The following is a 25,046-nucleotide window of genomic DNA, read 5'->3' as shown; positions in this document are numbered from 1 at the left end:
CCTGTGAACCCTGTTCATTGCTGCTCACAGCTATATTTGTTTTTGTTTTTTTGTTGAAACGGATGAGAAACGTAGGAGAGGAGCCTTCCGACAGAGCGGTAAAACAAATTGCAGTATATAATATGCTGTTCTATTAGTTGTGCAAGGATGTCCAATGGGAATAAAAGTGTTCTTTGTAGGGATGTGACAAATGAAAAAAAAAAAACGTAATGTTTAAAGGGATTTTTTAAAATCAGTTTTCCATTAAAAGTAAAATTCATAAAATTCCATGTGAATTCACAATACAACTGTGTGAATTCCCGATGCAGTTGAAAGGTTTGAGTCTCACAGTGTGTCCCTTTCAGGATTGCGCCTGTACTACCATTACTGTACCTCAATTCCACCTCGCAGTTTGCATTTCCTTCTCATTTAAGTATTGCCATAGAGGACTTCACTGCTGTCACTTGTCTTTCTCCGCCATTTTTCCAACTGTTAACGACGATGACGTAGTGGAGGAGAGTTGACTCCAAAATAATTGATTCCTCAACTCCTTGTACATCGACTCCCGGTGTCGACTCCATGTCAAGATTCGACTCCTAAGAGTTATTATTTTTGGAACGGAGGAAACTGATTAAACACTTAGCTCTCACACAGTCACACACAATATCTGCGCATATGCATGGTTTCGCTTCACGCTGTTCACAGGGTGGTAGAAAAGGCACCAAAAAGCAGAGAAGTTGGGCTTTGCGCTTCAGCGCACTTAGTTGTTGTGGAAATTGACCACTATGCTGTTTACTTTTTGCATCTTGCTGAGTCTACCTTTAAAGTGATATCAACTTTATCTACTTCCCCAGAGTCAGATGAACTAATGGATACCCTTTTTATGTCTCTGAGTGCAGTTTCACCAATTGTGACCTGTTTCACAAAGCTAGGCGTATGTCGTATGCCACAACTTCACAGGAGAGGCATTTGAATGTCATTTTTTTTATCAAAATGTGCCTTTCATGTGCCTTAATTAAAAACTTGTATTCCATCTGAAAATTGTTAAATTACAAGCCTAGTTGGTTTAGCCACGGAAAAAGACAGGAACCTTCCTGCTAGCCATGATTGGCTGAGATAATGGATGGGCTGGACATGCCGGGAGATGAGTTTGAATTGGCCTGCCATGTAACATGTTTCTGTCTATAATGTGAGCTGCTCAGAATATGTTAATAATCCTTTTTAATGTGGCTTTTTTGAAAGATATAATGTTAACCATTGAGAACTACAACAGTTTTGGTACTTTTCTCAACAACATTGATGCCCTAAATTCAGCAGCAGATATCGACTGATCAGTTTGAAAAAGTTGTGATGGGCTACTTTATGCACACGCCACGGTCAATGTGAACTGGAGTGACTTGACACAACGCTGGCCAAACAAAATGTATTTACAAACAAAACAGAGTTAAATGGTTGCAGTCTGCCGTGAAGCATTCATCCATGTATACAGGTCTAGCTACATTTTCATTATACAATTGTAATTTTGTCAGAAAGTAATTTTCATTGCAAGTTAAAGTGTACTGTTTGCTAGCTAATGAACGTTAGCTTGCTGGCTCGCTCGCTAACGTTACGTGTATGATCTGTGTAGTAATATTATTTGAATCAGAAATCCATTTGCATTGCTAGTTATAGCCTAATGTTAACTAGCTAGCTAACATTGAACATAGTTGGTTAGCTTATCTGCCTGCAGATTCATACAACAGCTATGACAATCAGTTTGTATTGGTGGTAGTAGTATGAGTTGGGATTATGCTGGTTCATTGTTTAGCTACATGTCTAAACAAAAGACTTCACTTCGCCAGACAATTACATGACCCATCAAGTTGCCAGGTCTGTCTGGGGGGTGGTTAAAGTATTTATTTCACATGACCAGTCAATTTAGACAAGTGTGTCTGGGTAAGCATCATCTAATAATTATAAAATTATGTATTTTTATACATGCAAAAACGCAAGTAACCATTTCAAAGTATCGTTTACACATTCTGTATCCTGTGCATGTGACAAATGAACATAGATTTTATTTACCAGAGACGGTAATCTGAAGAACAACATGACATGCACCAAAATCAGATTAGGATACAGGCCAAGGACCAGATAAAGTGTATTTTTACAAGTTTTTTCCTTATTTGTAGACTCGTACTTTTAACACTTTTAGTCTTCAAATCTTTGGTTGTTTACTACACTACTCACTCTGTTTAGCACATGGCCTCACATGTGAATCCTTAAAGAGATGAGTGCGGCTAAGGTTTAAGAGGGTAGGAACAATGCTGAATTGGTGAAGACAAAGAAGAGCTCTCCAGTAGGTTTACCAAAACCGTCAAGGGCCATTTTCTCAAAAGAGTAGTTACAAGTTTATCAACTTTGAAAGCAGAATTACTTTCCTATTGTCGCTTAACTGCAGTGTATGATATACCATTTTCTAGCTCTGAGTTTCTACATTTATCCAATGTAAAAAACACTATTTCAAATGTTGCCACATAGGACTGAATCCAGGTGGTGGGTCACAATTAAGCATTCCAGCTTTAACCTGGAAAAAGTTTAATATCCAGTACTAGTCAAAAGTTTGGACCTACTCATTGCAGGGGTTTTCTTTATTTTTACTATTTTCTACATTGTAGAATAATAGTAAAGACATCAAAACTATGACATAACACATATGGAATCACGTAGTAACCAAAAAAGTGTTAAAGAAATCCAAATATATTTATATTCTTCAAAGTAGCCACCCTTTGACTTGATGACAGCTTTGCACACTCTCGGGATTCTCTCAACCAGCTTCATGAGGTAGTCACCTGGAATGCATTTCAATTAACAGGTGTGACTTGTTAAAAGTTCATTTGTGGAATTTCTTTCCTTCTTAATGCATTTGAGCCAATCATTTGTGCTGTGACAAGGTAGGGGTAGTCCTATTTGGTGAAAGACCAAGTCCATATTATGACAAGAACATCTCAAATAAGCATAGAGAAATGGCAGTCCATCATTACTTTAAGACATGAAGGTCAGTCAATTTCAAGAACTTTGAAAGTTTCTTCAAGTGCAGTCACAAAAACCATCAAGCGCTATGATGTAACTGGCTCTCATTGCACGATATCTAAGGAAGTCTCGAGGTTTTGCTCGCCTGAGGTAGAGTAAATCATGATAAGCTGTAGACCACACTATCTACTTAGAAAGTTTTCATCTGTATTTTTCGTAGCTGTCTACCAACCATCACAGTCTGATGCTGGCACTAAGACCGCATAAACAAACAGGAAAACACTCATTCAGAGGCGGCGCTCCTAGTGGCCAGGGACTTTAACTTTTTAAGGTTTAGGGGGCAGTATTTTCGATTTCGGATGAAAAGCGTACCCAGAGTAAACTGCCTAATACTCGGGCCCAGAGTCAAATATTTGCATATTATTAGTAGATTTGGATAGAAAACACTTTGAAGTTTCTAAAACTGTTTGAATGATGTCTGTGAGTATAACAGAACTCATATGGCAGGCAAAAACCTGAGAAAAATCCAACCAGGAACTGGGAAATCTGATGCTTGTAGTCTTTTCAAGTCATTGCCTATCTAACACACAGTGACTTAGAGTTCATTTTGCACTTCCTAAGGCTTCCACTAGATGTCAACATTCTTTAGAACCTTGTTTCAGGCTTTTGCAGTGAACAGAGAGCGAACAAGAAGGCCGGGAAGTTGGTGACTCAGAAATGACATGAGATCAGTGGCGCGCATTCACATGATGAGGTAGCTGTGTTCCATAACGTTTTTCAAGACATTGGAATCATCCGGTTGGAATATTATTGAAATTTTATGTTAAAAAGGCCCTAAAGATTGATGCTATAAAATGTTTGACATGTTTCTACGAACGTAAATTGAACTTTTTTTGACTTTTCGTCGTGAAATTTTCGGCACGCTTCCTACATTTGGAGTAGCTTACTGAACGCGCAAACAACAAGGAGGTATTTGGACATAATTTATGGACTTTATCGAACAAAACAACATTTATTGTGGACCTGGGATTCCTGGAAGTGCCTTCTGATGAAAATCATCAAAGGTAAGTGAATATTTATAATGCTATTTATGATTTTAGATGACTCCAAAATGGCGGGTATCTGTATTGCCTGATGTATTTTTCTGAGCGCCGTACTCAGATTATTGCAAAGTGTGCTTTCCCCGTGAAGCTTTTTTGAAATCTGTCACAGCGGTTGCATTAAGGAGATGTTTATCTATAATTCTTTGAATAACAGTTTAATATTTTATCAACGTTTATGATGAGTATTTTTGTAAATTGTTGTGCTGATTCACCTGCAGTTTTAGAGGCAAAATATTTTCTGAACACCACGCACCAATGTAAAATGGGGTCTTTGGATATAAATATGAACTTTATCAAACAAAACATACATGTATTGTGTAACATTGAGTCCTTGGAGTGTCATCTGATGAAGATCGTCAAAGGTTAGTGCTTAATTTTAGCTGGATTTCTGGATTTTGTGACCCCTCTCCTGCTTGGAAAATGGCTGTGTGGTTTTTCTTGTGTTGGCACTGTCCTAACATAATCAAACTTTATGCTTTCGCCGTAAAGCCTTTTTCGGACAAGGTGGTTGGATTAAGGAGCGGTGTATCTTTAAAATGGTATAAAATAGTTGTATGTTTGAGAAATTTGACCTATGACATTTTGATGTTCTGAATTTGCCGCCCTGATATTTCACTGGCTAGCTTCCCACGTAGCCCATAGAAGTTAATGCAGTTAAACTTAAATCCATATTACCTAACTTCTATCAGCATGTTAAATGTGCAACCAGAGGGAAAACAACTCCAGACCACCTTTAATGCACACACAGAGACGCATACAAAGCTCTCCCTCGCCCTCCATTTCGCAAATCTGACCATAATTCTATCCTCCTGATTCCAGTTTACAAGCAAAAATTAAAGCAGGAAGCAACAGTGACTCGGTCAATAAAAAAGTGGTCAGATGAAGCAGATACTAAGCTACAGGACTGTTTTGCTAGCACAAACTGGAATATGTACACCACATCAGTCACTGGCTTCATCAATAAGTGAATCGATGATGTCCTCCCCAAAGTGATTGTACGTACGTACCCCAACCAGAAGCCATGGATTACTGGCAACATATGCACTGAGTTACAGGGTAGAGCTGCCACTTTCAAGGGGAACTTATTAGAAATCCCGCTATGCCCTCCGACGAACCATCGAACAGGCAAAGTGTCAATACAGGACTAAGATCGAATCGTACTAAACCGGCTCTGACGCTCGCCGGATGTGGCAGGGCTTGGAAACTATAACAGACTACAAAGGGAAGCACAGCCCGAGAACTGCCCAGTGACACAAGCTTACCAGATGAGCTAAATGACTTATATGCTCGCTTCGAGGCAATTAACACTGAAACATGCATGAGCGCATCAGCTGTTCCAGACGACTGTGTGATCACGCTCTCCTCAGCCGATGTGAGTAAGACCTTTAGACATGTCAACATTCACAAGGCCGCAGGGCCAGACGGATTACCAGGATGTGTACTCTGAGCATGCGCTGACCAACTGGCAAGTGTCTTCAGTGATATTTTAAACCTCACCCTATCCGAGTCTGTAATACATAGTCACCTAAATAACTCTACCTACAGTTGAAGTTGGAAGTTTACATACACTTAGGTTGGAGTCATTAAAACTCGTTTTTCAACAACTCCACAAATATTTTGTTAACAAACTATATTTTTGGCAAGTCGGTTAGGACATCTACTTTGTGGAAGACAAGTAATTTTTCCAACAATTGTTTACAGACAGATTATTTCACTCATAATTCACTGTATCACAATTCCAGTAAGTCAGAAGGTTACATACACGAAGTTGACTGTGCCTTTAAACAGCTTGGAAAATTCCAGAAAATGATGTTATGGCTTTAGAAGCTTCTGATAGGCTAATTTACATCATTTGAGTCAATTGGAGATGTACCTGTAGATGTATTTCAAGGCCTACCTTCCAACTAAGTCCCTCATTGCTTGACATCATGGGAAAATCAAAAGAAATCAGCCAAGACCTCAGAAAAAAAATTGTAGACCTCCACAAGTCTGATTCATCCTTGGGAGCAATCTCCAAACGTCTGAAGGTACCACGTTCATCTGTACAAACAATAGTACGCCAGTATAAACACCATGGGACCAAGCATCCGTCATACCGCTCAGGAAGGAGACACGTTCTGTCTCCTAGAGATGAACGTACTGTGGTGCGAAAAGTGCAAATCAATCCCAGAACAACAGCAAAGGACCTTGTGAAGATGCTTGAGGAAACAGGTACAAAAGTATCTATGACCACAGTAAAACGAGTCCTATATCGACATAACCTGAAAGACCGCTCAGCAAAGTAGAAGCCACTGCTCCAAAACCGCCATAAAAAAAGCCAGACTACGGTTTGCAACTGCACATGGGGACAAAGATCAAACTTTTTGGAGGAATGTCCTCTGGTCTGATGAAACAAAAATAGAACTGTTTGGCCATAATGACCATCATTATGCTTGGAGGAAAAAGGGGGAGGCTTGCAAGCCAAATAACACCATCTCAACTGTGAAGCACGGGGGTGGCAGCATCATGTTGTGGGGGTGCTTTGCTGCAGGAGGGACTGGTGCACTTCACAAAATAGATGTCATCATGATGTAGGAAAATTATGTGGATATATTGAAGCAACATCTCAAGACATCAGTCAGGAAGTTAAAGCTTGAGTGTATGTAAACTTCTGACCCACTAGGAATGTGATGAAAGAAATAAAAGCTGAACTAAATCATTCTCTCTACTATTATTCTGACATTTCACATTCTTAAAATAAAGTGGTGATCCTAACAGACCTAAGACAGGGAATTTTTACTAGGATTAAATGTCAGGAATTGTGAAAAACTGAGTTTAAATGTATTTGGCTAAGGTGTATGTAAACTTCCGACTTCAACTGTACATGCACATTGACTCTGTACCACTACCCTTGTATATAGCCTCGCTATTGTTATTTTACTGCTGCTATTTAATTATTTCTTACCTTTATTTCTTTTTTCTGTATTTTTCTTAAAACTGCATTGTTGTTCAAGAGCTTGTAAGCATTTCACTGTTGTATTCGGCGCATGTGACAAAAAACATTTGATTTGATTTGATGAGGATCGCCACAGGAAAGGATGTCCCAGAGTTACCTCTGCTGCAGAGGATAAGTTCATTGGAGTTACCAGCCTCAGAAATTGCAGCCCAAATAAATGCTTCACAGAGTTGAAGTAACAGACACATCTGAACATCAACTGTTCAGAGGAGACTGTGTGAATCAGGCCTTCATGGTCGAATTGCTGCAAAGAAACCAATATTAAAGGACACACACACACACACGCACACACGCACACGCATGCACACACGAACACACACACACAAATACACGCAAATACACAAACACACACTTGCATTTAGTGTAGTAACCATGGTTACTGGGGGCAACGCAGAAAGAATAGGCCCACAAATGATGCATTGCAATCAAGTCCCCTTTTCCTAATGCCCTAGCTGTGTTACTGGGCCAACCAGGAATGCGACATATATTACCATGCATCCAGATCACAGGAAATCTGCGCAAGGATACAGTGAGGACAAATGTATCATACACACACATAGTTGGACTGCTATGAAGTGACGCTGTTGCTATGCAGTGGGTGGTTTGGCTGGTGTGTGTGTGTGTGTGTGTGTGTGTGTGTGTGTGTGTGTGTGTGTGTGTGTGTGTGTGTGTGTGTGTGTGTGTGTGTGTGTGTGTGCGCTTCTCCCTATAGAACCTGACAGACGGGGGGAGGGGGGTTCTGTCAGCTACCTGGAGATTCCACTCCTCTCTTCTCCTCCTCTCTCCTGTGAAGTTCATTACCTCTCCTGTCATTTATGTACGGGCACGAGTGCCGTATTTATCCTGGGTCAATTGTCTTTATTATCGGCTAGCCAGAGGTTTAATCAACTCCGCAACACCGCAGAGCCGTGTGCATGGCCTGTTCATGACGACGCCAGTGTGTCGGACACGCGAGTTTCTGTGTCTGTGTGCATTTGTTAGCGAGTGCGAGCGCTTCTGTGTGTGTGTGTGTGCATTTGTTAGCGTGTGAAATAGGAGTGTGTAGCCTGCGTGTGTATGTGCATTCTATTATGTGTGTGTGTGTTTCTTTGTGTGTGCGCCTGCATAGGTCGGTGTGCATTCACCTACCCTCTTTCATGAATGACTTAGTATTCACAGTATGCTGTGTTCTCATTCACCTCCACAGGTTTCTGTAGGAGACAGAGGAACTTAAGAGGATCAGATGTAGGTAACTGCAGCACAAGACTCTGTCCATGTGAATCATTGACACTGTTGCTGTACGTGAAAAAGCCTCTGCTCTGCCAACGAGTAAAAGGGAGAGGTACTTACCCTGCTAGCAATTAAGGTCACTTGGTGGTTGTTGGTGTGAATCTACTGTACTGTAAAGGAAGTTTTGTTTTTAGCTCGTTTTTAGCTAGCCACTATGCTACTCACACCCTGTTAGCATCGCACTAAACGTTCATGTGTTACCCGTAGCAACCCTAGCTGATGCTAGCTTTGTAGTCTCCCGATTTGGCAAACGCCTCCCTGACTCAGCAGTTAATCGGCGTTCTCCACTCTAATCCATCCCACCCTGGCAGGCCTGATAGTTCAGGCCAACCACTGCTAACACAGATAGCCAACAGCCAATAGCCCATCCACGGCTAACACAGATAGCTAACAGTACCTCCACCGCTAATACAGAAAGCCCATCTACGGCTAATACAGCCACATTTAACTTGGACCAATTGAAAGGCTCAATCAATAGCTGTTAATAAAATGGGTTATGGCTTCAGATAAGCCCCTTATGGCTCTGCAGACCCCTTCCCTCAGCCAAAAACGTAATGAAATTGAGCACAAATCCTCCTAGGCCCTCCCTCTGCTATCTCTCACTCTGCTCTCTCTCTCTCTCTGCTCCCTCTCTCTGCTCCTTCGCTCTATCCTCTCTCTGTCAGCTCTCTCTCCGCTCCCTCCTGTCTTTATCTCTTCGTTTGGGTACTCATCCCATTCCAAAAGCAATCTGTACTTTTCCCCTGAGTCAGCACTTGTGCCGTCCATGAGCAGAGTCAAGCGGGCGGGGAAATAATAATTTGAAGAGCTGCTTTACCTCTCTCACTCTCTCGCTCTCTCTGATCCATACCACACAGAAAGTTAATTTCTTAGCGCTTTGGATTTTTTTGTCGTCGCCATCTCATATGAAGGCCACTAGCGACACAACCAGATTCTTGCCTCCCCTTTTGAAAAGGGCCTGATCATTTGTGCTCTAGAGCAGCTTGGGCATCATGTCATCGGATCATGTGATCGGGTGACCCGATCCTGTAGGTTCATGCTCTACAACATTTGCAGAGTACGACCCTGCCTCACACAGGAAGCGGCGCAGGTCCTAATCCAGGCACTTGTCATCTCCCGTCTGGATTACTGCAACTCGCTGTTGGCTGGGCTCCCTGCCTGTGCCATTAAACCCCTACAACTCATCCAGAACGCCGCAGCCCGTCTGGTGTTCAACCTTCCCAAGTTCTCTCACGTCACCCCGCTCCTCCGCTCTCTCCACTGGCTTCCAGTTGAAGCTCGCATCCGCTACAAGACCATGGTGATTGCCTACGGAGCTGTGAAGGGAACGGCACCTCCATACCTTCAGGCTCTGATCAGGCCCTACACCCAAACAAGGGCACTGCGTTCATCCACCACTGGCCTGCTGGCCCCCCTACCTCTGAGGAAGCACAGTTCCCGCTCAGCCCAGTCAAAACTGTTCGCTGCTCTGGCACCCCAATGGTGGAACAAGCTCCCTCACGACGCCAGGACAGCGGAGTCAATCACCACCTTCCGGAGACACCTGAAACCCCACCTCTTTAAGGAATACCTAGGATAGGATAAAGTAATCCTTCTACCCCCCCCCTTAAAAGATTTAGATGCACTATTGTAAAGTGGTTGTTCCACTGGATATCATAAGGTGAATGCACCATTTTGTAAGTCGCTCTGGATAAGAGCGTCTGCTAAATGACTTAAATGTAAATGTAATGTAATGTCACATCCCCATAGCATTTAGCTGACACATAAGGAGAGCATTTCCATAGAGCTCAATAGAGATGGAAACAATGATTTGTATATACATCATTGAATGGAAAGTTATCTATGCCATTGAAATGGATAGAAAAAAACGTCACTTTTTAACATGAACTATTGAATGGATAGCCAAGCTAGCCACCACAGAGGGCCTAAGCCTTGCTAAGCCCGAAGCAGTAAGATGAGGTAGCCCAAAGACACTGATCTGAGGTCAGTTTAGCATTAACCCCCAATGGTTACACTTGGCATTTCTGGGTGGGTAAGCTGATCTGTGGCTGAGGGCAAGTACTACCCAGAGACAGTCAGAACTGTGAGCTCACTTTTCTTTTCCAGGACTCACACACTAAAGCTGAGTCGTCCACACAGATGGCCTGTATTCTGTGTGCTGTCAGGACCCCTGCCTGCCTCGCCAGAGGCATCCTCCCAGATGGCCCGTGAGTGGCAGCATGTGCGGAGCCCGGAGACCCGTGGCCCCAGCACAAACATCCAATCATGTGGCATAATCAGATTAGGGGGCGGGTGACGAGGCGTGAGAATCACCATTATGCCCACTTTACTGGTAATGATGACAGGCACCACTGCTACCAGGCACATTCTCTGGCCATATGTGTGTATGTATGTGTGTATCTGTGTGTGTGTGTGTGTGTCTGTGTAATATATCTCCATAACCGCACAATCCATGACCACACACAGAGAGTGTGTCCTCTAGTGCAGTGTTCCCAGGGAGTGCAGCAGTAGGAGAGCAGTAACCTGCAGTCTGTGGTGTGAGTGGAGCAATGGGCTGCAGTGCTGCATGCTGCATTACAGCAGTGTCTGCAGAGTCTCTGCGGGCACACACACACACACACACACACACACACACACACACACACACACACACACACACACACACACACACACACACACACACACACACACACACACACACACACACACACACACCAGCCAAACCACCCACTGCATAGCAACAGCGTCACTTAGCAGTCAACTATGTGTTACGCGTTTCCTGTGATCTGGATGCACACACATCTCAAATGATAGCTTATTTCCTATATAGTGCAGGTTTATAAGGGTCAAAGGTAAGTACCTGGTAAAGATAGAGTAGCCATCAAACAGCCTTTTCCCACTGAGTTTGATGGGCAGTTTCTGGAAAGTTTCTGCTCACACCTATTGTCCCAGCACTAACACTTCTAATAAACACGCCGTCAAGCCCATGATTAGATAAAGCAGGTGTGTTGGTGCTGGATTATGAAAGGCTGCACACAATGCAGCCTTCCAGGACCAGTAGGGAAGAACACTACCGTAGAGGGTTAGGAGGCAATACACACACCTCTTCACACACCCCAAAGCTGCAGTGTGAATATTTCAGGGAGTGTGTGCTAAGTAGCACCTAGAGTAGCACCTAGGGCAACTTGTTAATGAGGGAATGCCATGGGCAAGAGACTGAAAACCCAGACCTGACTGCAATGATTGTGCTAGCTGAGGGCAGCCATGGAACCGTGTGTGTGTGTGTGTGTGTGTGTGTGTGTGTGTGTGTGTGTGTGTGTGTGTGGGGAGAAATAATTGAATCAAACTAATAACATCTCTCCGTCTTGCTGGAGAGATGATAAACACCCTTTGTTCTTTCCCTGTTCCCAAGATATCAAAGATTTCTCACGTGTTGAGAGAAGTTTTTTTCTTGCCTCATACATTTTTGCACTTCTAACAACAACCTCTATAATAATCCTCTTTCATCCTGCTGACAAGGACTGATAATGACACACACACACACACACACACACACACACACATTATTGCACACACGCGCGCACACACACACAAACACACCACAAATAGTGAATGTGTATTTTTCATAAACCTAGACATATCTGGTTCATTACCATTACGTAACCATAAACTTATTAGAGCATTGCAGCTTTCACAAGCCATTCAGAACCATTCATCGTACAGCACATCGCAAGGTAAACATTTCCCCCTGTAATTCTCACGCATGCTCTTAAACCACATAAAGCCTCACCACAGAGACCTCACCGCTACCGGAGACTGACATGTCCTGATGAGAATGACACAAGCTCTGCTGAGACTAAAGGATGTCCTAATATGAACACTGTATTTCACAACATATAGAGGAAGTGCATGAGATTAAAAGAGGCAGTTTGGTTGTGTCCTGTTCCACGTTCCAACTCCTGGTCACACTAACAGAGGTTTCTGTGTGGACTCCAGTCTACACACACTCATGTTCTCTCTCTCTCTCTCTCTCTCTCTCCACCCTCATGCCCTCAAGAGTCAATGCTCATGATCAGTCCCTTCGGGGTGCGGAAGAGCACATGATTTTCCAAGATTTTCACAAGATCATCGCTCTCTCTCTTTCCCTCAATCCCTCTTATCTTTCCCTCTCTCTCTCCGCCTCCCTCTTGAAGCCAAAGGTTAAAGATAGGAGAGGATGGTGGGGTGTTATGTTTGAATCGGGTTTTATAGAAAAGGACAGGAGGAAGAAGATAATATGGCTGAGAAAGAGGAATTATCTCCTTGGGTTAGTGAGATCTAATTATCAGCCTGCATCAAAATGAATGATCCAAAGACTGGAATTCAGAAAAACGACTTACCCTGCCTACCTATCTGTTGTGTGTGTGTGTGTGTGTGTGTGTGTGTGTGTGTGTGTGTGTGTGTGTGTGTGTGTGTGTGTGTGTGTGTGTGTGTGTGTGTGTGTGTGTGTGTGTGTGTGTGTGTGTGTGTGTGTGTGTGTGGGTGGAGATTCTGTGTAACCTTTTACTGCAGTGGGCCAAATTAGGGTCACATAGCTCAGGCAAGCCCCTCAGGCAGAGTCGAGAAAAAGGCAGGGGCCGCAGAGAGAAAGAGAGAGATGGAGGGAGAGAGAGAGAGAGAGAGAGAGAGAGAGAGAGAGAGAGAAACATATACAGTATATTCAACCATCCAGCCAACCAACAAGGAGAGGGAGAGCATTCCCCAGGTTACCGTGGAAACCAGCCCACTTGACTGAGAGAGAAGTACAAAACCAATCATTTATATTATTAACCCTGTCTTTGCCAAAAGGCAGTCCCTCCAGGATTCCGCGATTGCGGATTTTTTTTGCAAAATCAACAATTCCCTGCATATTATGCGAGGGCTTGCATGTTTGACCAATCACCGCACTATTTCCAGTACACTGGTAGAAATAAATATGATGAATCCGAAATGCAGTTCCTTTCGTAATGCGCGCACACACACACCGAGAGCAGGGGACGGCACACACCTCTGCAGCCGGCTGATAATGAAGCTGTATCTCAGGCAACCCAAACACCTCCATCTGGGCAGAGGATCCCCTCTCTCCCCCTCCCTCTCCTCCTCTGGGACCCTTCAGTCTTTAGGCGCATCCATGGGTAAATTACAGTCTGTCTTATGAGCACAGAGTGATCCACAGAAAGGGGTACATATATGCTCACTCCCAAACCAACACTTCATGATACCCTTATATACAGGAGAAGCCAATGCTTCCTTGTTACTTCCCACGACACAACTGGAGATGGTCAATACATCCGCCAGAGATCACTTCGCTTCTGAGGGAAACACTGTAGAGGCTAGAGAGGAAAGAGGGGAGGGGAGTACGGAAGTAGGCCATGGCGAGAAGAGAGTTAGAGTGTGGAAGAGACGAGAAAGGAGAGAGAGGCTACAGGAGAGTGAGAGAAGAGATGAAGGGAGAGACGGGGTAGTGATAGAGTGTGGGAGAGGGGAGCAATGGCAAGCAAAGGCAAGAGAGAGGGGGTAAGGGCGGGTGGGAGAGAAGGAGAGGGGAGGAGAGGAGGATATAAAAAGCTTGGCGGCTGCGGTCTCGCTGTGATCTCCAGGATGGAAAGCATGGCCATTGTCAGAAGAGAGATGAAACCATGACAACCATTCCCACTGCTGCTGCCCGACACACACACACACACACACACACACACACACACACACAGACACACACACGCACACACACGCACACGCACAGACACACACACACACACACACACACACACACACACACACACTGCTGGACACTTAGCAAATGAGGACCAAATATGAGGCTGGAAAGCCTGCGTTAAAAGGGGCTCCAACTCTTACAGATGAAAACACACAGATTGTTCTGAGTCTGCCCAGCAAGACAGCTCTTCTTGGCAAAACGCCTCCAGGTTGGCCCCTGTAGAAAAATCACCCAGCAATCCCATTCCAAAACCTGCCATTCATTTTAACCATTCAATGTTGCCGAACACTAATTTAGGAGCACAACAATAAACAAAGATTTTATTGTTTACCATTGATTTATATTTGAAAGCATTACAACCATGGATTGAGTCCTTACTTTTAAGAAAGCATTGTGTGCATGTTGAACAATAATATAGGCCCCTAGATGATCTCAATATCAATCATTGTAATCTTATAGGAGGGTAGGAGAGGTGCTGGGTTTCTCATTTGAGGTAGAAAATTGAATTAGGCTAGAAGGCTTCCTGTTTAAATCCTGGCCCCTTGGGGTTCCACATAAGCTCTGTGTGTGATACGCACGCATGCACGCATACAAACACACACACACAAGCACGCACAAACACACGTCTCTCCCCCTGTGACGACATATGGGCTTCTCTGTTCTCTCTCTGCAGACGCAGCACATGGGAAGTCTATTCATAATAACAGCCATCAACAACCTCAGTCAGCCTCACAGTCGCGCTAGAGCCAGCACAACGCGCACGCACACACACACACACACACACGCGCACACAAAATAAGAAATAAGAAACAGGGCTCCAAGTGCAAAGGATGCATACGAAGGACAGCCAGAAATAATAACACACATTATCAATGGTCTAAATATACACACACGCGCTCTCTCTTTCTGTCACGTCTCGTGTGAAGACGTGCGCACACTCACTCACACACGCACGCACACACACACGCACGCACGCACGCACACACACACACACACACACACACACACACACACACACACACACACAGAGAGTCGTTCAGCAGTGTTCCTGCTTGCGGCCCAGCTCCACTTTAGATTCACTTCAGTACGCGGAGTCATAGTTGGAGTGGACACTGGAGCCCTGGAGGGGACATTGTCGAACAGACGGCACGTGGCATGCCTTTTACCCAAAGAACAGGGTGGTGGGAAGAACAGAATGGCTGAGAGGGGTGGGGTCGCTAGCGGAGACTGGAGATGTTGGACTGCTAAGGGAAGCTGGGACGTCGCTTACCCAGGCCAGAGAGCATTGTGGTGGGGAGAGAGGACTAGATGAGAAGGGGTGGAGGTGGTTGTAGCGGATAAAAAAAAAAGCTACCCGTTTTATTGTCACATACACTGGATAGGGGAAGCTTGTGTTATTTGACTGGGTCAGCCGTAGTAGTACGGTGCCCCTGGAGCCATGCTCAAGGGCAATTCGACAGATTTTTCACCTCGCTCAGGTATTCAAACCGGCAACCTTTTGGTTACTGGCCCAACGCTCTAACCGCTAGGCAACCTGTCACCCTGAGCACCTATGAGAACCTATGGTATACAAGGACACAGGTACAGAAGGTGACCCGAATGGATACGTTCATATGGGAATGGAATGATGTAATGCCACTAGCAGCTCTCCATGACCAATCAAATGCAATGCAGTGCAAGAGCCAATGCTAATACATGCCAATGATTCCAGGGATTATGAACTAGGTTCCCGGAGTTGTTTTGTTCCCTCCAGTAATGTGGAAAATGACTAGTAGGGTTACACAGTAAGTCATTAGCATAGTTCTCTACTTACTATGTAACCCATTGCATATCAATGTAAAGCCTTCACATAAATATAGTAATGAGACCAGAGTACGGGTACCAACTGCTGTTTGACCTCGCTAACTTGCATGGTCATATAGGACTGTGTCCCTCTCCCTCGTCCATAGTACTGTAAACAGCAGTGACTTTGGAGTGAGAATTAAAGTGTGTGTGTGTGTGTGTGTGTGTGTGTGTGTGTGTGTGTGTGTGTGTGTGTGTGTGTGTGTGTGTGTGTGTGTGTGTGTGTGTGTGTGTGTGTTACAGTAGGCTACTGTATGAATGTACACCCGAATGCTTGAGTTCTATATTGATGAACGCAGTTCAACACAGGCAGGCCATGTCACCCTCACCTCTATACAGCCCTGGAAGTGGTTGAGGTAGATTTGAACTAGTTACTGAATGAACAGAACGTGACAAGGCTCCTATTGCAAAGGATGCATATGAACGACAACCAGAAGTCCGTATAAAAAAACATTTGCGACATTAAGCAGCCAAGACAAAAATGGGAATAATTAGGGAGTGATCGTTATTAATACGGATTAAATGGAGAAAATCGGACCTCTCAGTAAAATACACACAACCGTGACAAATTGTATTTGTCACATGCGCTGAATACAACAGGGGTAGGCCTTACAGTGAAATGCTTACTTACGAGCCCCTAACCGGCAGTACAGTTCCCAAAAATATGGATAAGAATGAGAGATAAAAGTAACAAGTAATTAGAGAGGAGCAGTAAAAAATAAGAATATATACAGAGGGGGTGCCGGCACTGAGTCAATGTGCGGTGGCACCGGTTAGTTGAGGTAGTATGTACATGTAGGTAGATTTAATTAAAGTGACTATGCATAGATGACAACAGAAAGTGGCAGTGGTGTGGAGAGGGCGGGGGGGGGGGCAATGTGAATAGTCTGGGTAGCCATTTGACTAGATGTTCAGGAGTCTTATGGCTTGGAGGTAGAAGCTGTTTAGAAGCCTCTTGGACCTAGACTTGGTGCTCCGGTACCGCTTGCTGTGCGGTAGCAGAGAGAACAGTCTATGACTAGGGTGGCTGGAGTCTTTGACAATTTTCAGGGCCTTCCTCTGACACCGCCTGGTATAGAGGTCCTGGATGGCAGGAAGCTTGGCCCCAGTGATGTACTGGGCTGTTCGCACTACCCTCTGTAGTGCCTTGCGGTCGGAGAACGAGCAGTTGCCATACCAGGCAGTGATGCAACCAGTCAGGATGCTCTCAATGGTGCAGCTGTGGAACCTTTTGAGGATCTGAGGACCCATGCCAAATCTTTTCAGACTCCTGAGGGGGAATAGGTTTTGTCGTGCCCCCTTCACGACTGTCATGGTGTGCCTGGACCATGTTAGTCTGTTGGTGACGTGGACACCAAGGAACTTGAAGCTCTCAACCTGCTCCACGCTCAGCCCCATCGATGAGAATGTGGGCATGCTCGGTCCTCTTTTTCCTGCAGTCCACAATCATCTCCTTTGTCTTGATTATGTCTAGAAGTTATTTTCGGTCACAAGAGACGGTAGCGGCAACATTATGTACAAAAATAGTAAAAGAATAAGTTACAAACTACGCAGATAAACGAACAAAAAACACAATCGGTTGGGGGCGTGTAAAATGTCTGCCTTCTGCTCCGGCGCCATTTTAACAAAAATGTGGAATTCTTTGGGGTCACTTAGAAATGTCCTTGTTTTCCATGAAAACATACATGAAATGAGTTGCAAAATTAATAGGAAATATAGTCAAGATGTTGACAAGGTTATAAATAATGATTTTTAATTGAAATAATAATTGTGTCCTTTAAACTTTGCTTTCGTCAAAGAATCCTCCATTTACAGCAATTACAGCCTTGCAGACCTTTGGCATTCTAGTTGTCAATTTGTTGAGGTAATTTGTTGAAGAGATTTCACCCCATGCTTCCTGAAGCGCCTCCCACAAGTTGGATTGGCTTGATGGGCACTTCTTACGTACCATACGGTCAAGCTGCTCCCACAACAGCTCAATAGGGTTGAGATCCGGTAATTTTAGACAGAATACCAGCTGACTGCTTCTTTCCTAAATAGTTCTTGCATAGTTTGGAGCTGTGCTTTAGGTCATTGACCTGTTGTCGGAGGAAATTGGCTCCAATTAAGTGCCGTCCACAGGGTATGGCATGATGTTGCAAAATGGAGTGATAGCCTTCCTTCTTCAATATCCCCTTAACCCTGTACAAATCTCCCACTTTACCACCACCAAAGCACCCCCAGACCATCACATTGCCTCCACCATGCTTGACAGATGGCGTCAAGCACTCCTCCAGCATCTTTTTATTTTTTCTGCATCTCACGAATGTGATCCAAACACAAGTTTAGATTCATCTGTCCATAATACTTTTTTTCCAATCTTCCTCTGTCTAGCGTCTTGAGTTCTTTTGCCCATCTTAATCTTTTCTTTTTAGTGGCCAGTCTGAGATATGGCTGAGACGTGACTACAGAGGTGCTACATACACTTACTCAAAACACAATATCCCATAACCCACAGGTGGAAAACATGCTACTTAAGTATGATCCCCAATTAGAGACAACGATTACCAGCTGCCTCTAAGTGGGAATCATACAAATCACCCAAACATAGAAAAACTAAACTAGAACCCCACACAGAAAATATAAACTAGATTAACCCCCCAGTCACACCCTGACCTACTCTACCATAGAAAATAAAATCTTTCTATGGTCAGGACGTGACACAGTATTATCGCGGTGTTGTTAAAATGTGCTGGAAATGTTTAAAAAAGTACTGATACACACACTGAAATAATTTCACCAAGTTTTATATTGAAATCCAACAAACAACAAATAAAATTAGCAGCACTATGCACTTTTTGTGTGCATAAACATTAAAATAATAACATTAACATTAAAGATGGCACCATGTGGCCATGAGAAGTAAAAATTTCCCTTGTGCAGGTTTTAATGAACACAACCTTAAGTAAGCAAATCAAATAAACAAACAACAAATACAATTAGCAGCACTCACTTTGTTGTGAGGCACGGCAACATTCATCAGCCTCAGAAAGCCAGGCCTCTCAAGAATTTGAAATGGCATCATGTCCTTTGCAATGTAATATGAAAGGGCTGCAGTGAGGTCCAGAGCATTTTTTGATGTGGGTGCATAAGCAGCCTGCCTTTTAAATGCTTGATCGAGAGTCTGTGTCACAACTGAAGTTGAGGAGCGACCGGTAGCATCACTGGGTTTACCTGCTGCACGCCCACTCTGTAAACAAGGGAATAGCATTATTAATGTATTATTATTATTGGTGTTGTTACATTATAATCATTATTATTCACTTACACGCACACACACAAACAGTCTATCTTCTGTGTTGCATTTGAGTATATGCAATGACCCCATGCACAATTTACATAAATTCAAATGAGTCTTAAGAAGACAGTGATAGTAATTGCAATGAGCCCAACAATTAACATAAATACAGGAGTCTTGTATATAGGAGTCTATAGTGTTTCTCCCGTTGGAACACTTTTACAACCAAGTCGACGTCTGCCGGATTTTAAATGAACAAAATATGTTGGTTGGGTGACTAAACTACATAACGTGTTATCGTGTGCAATGGGCGAATAGAGTCTGCAGACACACGACGCATACAGCAGCAGAACAACGTGTAGTGTTTTTACAAGAGTAGGTAACACTGAAAGCTTCAGTTTACATTATTGACGAGCTATTAGCAAGTTAGACAGACAAACCATGACATTTTCCCCCAGTCCGAAGTCCCCACATCAATCATTGAGCTAAAAGTGAACTTACCTTGCATTCACGATGAAGTGGTGGTCACGAAGATGACTCGAGAGATTTGAAGTGTTGCCCCCTTTCGAAGCAATTTTTTTGCATGTTCTGCAGACAGGGTGACCATCTTCGATTAAGTTTCCCTCAGCACTCTTGTAAAACCCAAAATACGACCACACTTCAGATTTGGTCCTCTTAGAAGGCTGAAAAATCTCCCGAGCACTGTCACTGCCTTCCACCATGTTTTCACACAAAACAAAACCCATGTTGCATGATGCGCCTGTGTCAGACGTTTTGCTAACTTTGGTTGATGCTGGACAGCATTTACTGGGAGTTTTTCAAACCGTGGTAATCAAACACGGTTTTAATGCTAATTAAAATTTGAAACAGTAATACTAATTGCTGGGAATTTTACCGTGGTTTATCGTGAAACTGGTAACAGTTTCAACACTAGGTAGGCCTATGGCGTACCCTCTCATACCCCCTCAATTCGAGTCCTGGTTTTAACTTAACAGCCCTTCGCTGACACTGAGGTAGGCTATTTAAAGAGTGCATGGTGGGTGGAGGGATTTACCGCCAAATCTATTTACAGTACCATTTAAAATTTGGACACACCTACTCATTCAAGGGTTTTTCTTTATTTTTACTATTTTCTACATTGTAGAATTATACTGACATCAAAACTCTGAAATAAAACATGTGGAATCATGCAGAATCATGCCATAACCAAAAGTGTAGATTTTTGATTCTTCAAAGTAGCCCCCCTTTGCCTTGATGACAGCTTTGCACACTCCTGGCATTCTCTCAACCAGCTTCACCTGGACTACTTTTCCAACAGTCTTGAAGGAGTTCCCACATATGCTGAGCACTGCTTTTCCTTCATTCTGCAGTCCAACTCATCCCAAACCATCTCATTTGGGTTGAGGTCGGGTGATTGTGGAGGCCAGGTCATCTGATGCAGCACTCCATCACTCTCCTTCTTGGTCAAATAGCCCTTGGGTCATTGTCCTGTTGAAAAACAAATGATAGTCCCACTAAGCGCAAACCAGATGGGATGGCGTATCACTGCAGAATGCTGTGGTAGCCATGCTGGTTAAGTGTGCCTTGAATTCTAAATAAATCATAGACCATGTCACCAGCAAAGCACCCCCACACCATCACACCTCCTCCTCCATGCTTCACGGTGGGAACCACACTTGCGGAGATCATCCGTTCACCTACTCCGCGTCTCACAAAGACACAGTGGTTGGAACCTAAAATCTCACATTTGGACTCATCAGACCAAAGGACAGATTTCCACCGGTCTAATGTCCATTGCTCGTGTTTTTTGGCCCAAGCAAGTCTCTTCTTATTATTGGTGTCCTTTAGTAGTGATTTATTTTCAGCAATTCGAACATGAAGGCCTGATTCACGCAGTCTCCTCTGAGCAGTTGATGTTGAGATGTGTCTGTTACTTGAACGCTTGCTGGTAACTCTAATGAACTTATCCTCTGCAGCAGAGGTAACTCTGGGTCTTCCTTTCCTGTGGCGATCCTCATGAGAGTCAGTTTCATCATAGCTCTTGATGATTTTTGCGACTGCACTTGAAGAAACACTCAAAGTTATTGAAATTTTCCAGATTGACTGACCTTCGTGTCTTAAAGTAATGATGGACTGTCATTTCTCTTTGCTTATTTGAGCGGTTCTTGCCATAATATGGACTTGGTCTTTTACCAAATCTTTTGTATACCACCCGTACCTTGTCACAACACAACTGATTGGCTGAAATGCATTAAGAAGGAAAGAAATTCCACAAATGAACTTTCAACAAGGCACACCTGTTAATTAAAATACGTTCCAGTTGACTACCGCATGAAGCTGGTTGAGAGAATGCCAAGAGTGTGCAAAGCTGTCATCAATTCAGTAATCTGGCTTACTTTGAAGAATCTTAAATATAAAATATATTTTGATTTGTTTCACACTTTTTTGGTTACTACATGATTCCATATCTGTTATTTCCTAGTTTTATGTATTCACTATTATTTTACAATGTAGAAAATAGTCCAAATAAAGAAAAACCCTTGAATGAGTAGGTGTGTCCAAACTTTTGACTGGTCCTGTATATAGCAGCCTACAGCGTAATTTTGTCTGTGAAACAGGAAGGTCTACCTCTTATTTCTTGAATAGGAAGAAAGAGGCTCAAACACAAAGCTCTCTTGTTGTTAGTAGTCTAATTAAAATTAAGATGGTTTAAATGTATTATGCCTACTCGAATTTGCCTACTTTCAGCACCCTGAGCTGTCCATTTCCAATTGATTTTGCCGTGACTGCTGCTTCAGGTTTCAGCACCACAGTGTAAGTGACTCGAATCTGGCTTATTGTGAGGTCAATAACTCTGATAAATGCAACATGGCCAACAAACATATTGTTTTTATTCAAATCAATTATAGTAGTAGCAAGCTAAAAAAAAGTTGCCCTCCGGTCCTCTTGCTCATCTTCCACCTCTCCTTCTCAAACTAAACAGTACATAGGCAATAAACTAGTCCGCATGCAAGATAATGCATTTTTTGGGGCTAGAAGTAATCCAAAATTATTTTCGAAAATAATTATTTGACTCTCCTCCTGAACTGCCACTGTAGGCTTAAACAGCACAGCATAGGTTAGACAGCACAAACAAATTGTTTTGATCAGCAAGAGCTCAAGGTTGGAATATCCATTGCAGTGTGTAATGCAGCCTTGTTTTATTTACACCATCCCAGCAGCCATTTTAGAATTATAACTTTGCTTTGTGCTTCTCTGAGCATGCACTTTGTAGCCTATAGCCTATAGGCTATGGATCTTTTGATCATTCAAAAACGTAGCCTATAGCCTATGACAGTGGTACCCACATGACAGTGGTAACCACATCATTGCCTAGTCGTTTTGGGGATGCTGTGCCTCCCACATAGTCTATTTATTTTATTCAAAACGGCTTTAGCCAGATACAAATAGGGTATCAGGAAATCACTAGACTACGTCAATCTTTCGTTAATAAAAACCAAATTCACCACATGCGTGTAGTTTGGGATTTAAAAAAATCGAAATTGCAGCAGCAATTGCACGGATAGGTGCTAGTGCTTGTCATTGCAGGGACTGACAGAGAAGTAGGCTTGTGTAGTGCAGTAGCTTGCCCTATCTTATTTTGCAAAGATCAGCGCAGACTTCCCCAAAACAGCATTGTAACCGACAAATGTGTGCATGTTGGAAGACAGCGACACTCTGCAAGGTAACAGACCCACAACATGCAACATTGGGACCACTTACCCGTTGTCTGGCAATGAGGATTAAAGGGACATTATTATATTTCAATAATCACACGTAAGCCGTGTGAACTACATGTAGCCCAACCGTAGCCAGCTGACTAGGCTATAGGGCGGACCAGTGTATTCCCTTTTATTAGAAAGTAGAATTTTAAGGATAATCCACAACAGACATTGAAATGCACAGTCCCACTGACTGAAAGCTCTCAACCCCGATTGATGCAATGAGTCAAAAGCAATCAGTGGGAACTAGAAGCAACCAGCCCGCACGTCTGTGATGCAACCTAAAACAAATCCATCCAACCCACAATAACCTACAGAGTAGCCCATATGTCCTAGCCCATGTCAGCATAACCCATAAAAGACAACCAGTGCTTTCATTGACAGCCAGCAACCGGGAACGATAGGCTACACATCATCCACGGCTAGACAAGACTAACAAGGACTAACCTGTCTGTCCTTTGCCGAGGGTCTTTTCCAAACGATAAGGTCCCACATAGTTCATATAGTGTGCGCTGTTGTCTTTGCCAGAAGATGACATTTTGTGGGAATTTAGTAAAACGTCTCGCAGAATAATAAATACAATTCAAAATTCTCCTTTCAAATCAACGGACACCGTAGGTTATTCCAAAGCGCAGTCTGCTGCTGCTCTCCCTTTGGCCTCCTCCTCCTCTCTCTCGCCTCACGCAGATGGTCGGTGGGATTCTCTCTTCTCCGAGTCCCTTTCTAGCCTATGTTGTTAGTTCACTCTCCTCCGTCTCTCCCTCCTCTTTTTCACTGCTGAAATGTAGCGTCTTTAAATCTGGATAACATGGCGTTCTTTTCGTCCGTGTTCGTGCTGTGGAGAGGAAGCAAGGCGCAGTGAGCACAGTTTTGGCACAACCCGTTGACGGGGAAATCTAACCGGATAGCATTTTAGTGCTGACTGACGCCAACGTCGGAGCTGTAGGACTACGCATGCGCACAGCGCGCAACGCAGGGGCTAGTGGTTATTGAGGGAGTTCTATTACTCTGGCCCGGGTTTATCCGGGCGAAAGCGGGGAGCGAGGAGCGCTCTCCTCAACTCAAACAATAATCTGTGTTTGCGCTGCTCGGTCATGTTATGTACAAGGGAGCGTTGTACATCATCCAGACACATACACCATCTTTTTCCATAAAATAAATGGTAGAAATGTCTAACTATTTTTCACTGGGAAGGCAGATAAAGCGTTTATAGGAAAACACAGAATCCTCATCACACCACTTTTGTTTTGAGCAGACTTCGCGGTCGGCCAGAGCGTTGCACCTGGCTCATGCCGGGAGGCAGCCCGCTTACAAAACGAATGCACATTCAACCGGTTTAAACTCCTTCAACCGGTGTAACCCAGGCCAGATAAAGGAATCCCTTCATTTAATTCAGGTCGAAGTGACAGGATAGCATTATGGTGAATCGGCGCATTAGCCTCCTAGTATTTTCCAAGCATGTTTGTAAATATTCACAAAATTGATTAACATTGACAAACCAACTATATAATAGAATAGTGACCAGCAAAGACAATTGGTGACGAACCTTATCCTAATCTCGTTTTGCCTTTACCCCAATAAAACAAGTGGCTTTCTGATTAGGTGTATTAACTACACTCTGTAGCTACTGTAGCCTACCTCTGGCTCCCTGTCAGTTGCTCCTCCTCAGAGACTACTTCAGAGCTGCTTCAGTACTTTGATGTCAGTCTGAACATCTGTACAGGTTGGGTCCCTATGTCCCACCCTCTCCCCCTCCTCCTCCCCACCAACAGTAACATATTTCCTAGGTCAACCTTCTCATACCTTCACTGGCACTTCCTCTCTTCCCTCTCTCATCTCTCTCTACCTCTGCGTTAGGACCTTCTCCGTTCTTTCTTATGTCGCTGGTGAGTTGAAATGTTTGGTGGAAAACTTTTTTGAAGAGATCCTATGGAAATAATGATGCCACCAATAAAATAATTTTAAATTTTTTTTAAAAGTATAAAAATTATATATATATATATATATCTATATATATATCTATATCTATATATATATATATATATATATATATATATATATATATATATATATATAT

At 43.3% G+C, this 25,046-nt stretch overlaps 1 protein-coding gene across 4 annotated transcripts in view; it reads right to left on the bottom strand.

The window, feature by feature from the left end:
- The window catches only part of LOC106587064 (serine/threonine-protein kinase BRSK2), a 200,425-nt gene extending 176,522 nt beyond the window's left edge, over positions 1–23,903 (bottom strand). For all 4 annotated transcript variants that reach the window (XM_014174956.2, XM_014174958.2, XM_014174960.2 and 1 more), the window contains exon 1: positions 23,417–23,903. In XM_014174956.2, the coding sequence (XP_014030431.1) occupies positions 23,417–23,507 (91 nt within the window). In that variant the 5' untranslated portion in view covers positions 23,508–23,903. The remainder of the gene's footprint in view (positions 1–23,416) is intronic.
- Positions 23,904–25,046: the final 1,143 nt, after the last annotated feature.

The sequence above is a fragment of the Salmo salar genome, chromosome ssa26 (assembly GCF_905237065.1).
Source record: "Salmo salar chromosome ssa26, Ssal_v3.1, whole genome shotgun sequence".
Lineage (NCBI taxonomy): Eukaryota > Metazoa > Chordata > Actinopteri > Salmoniformes > Salmonidae > Salmo > Salmo salar.
This window is presented reverse-complemented; position numbering and strand designations above follow the sequence as displayed.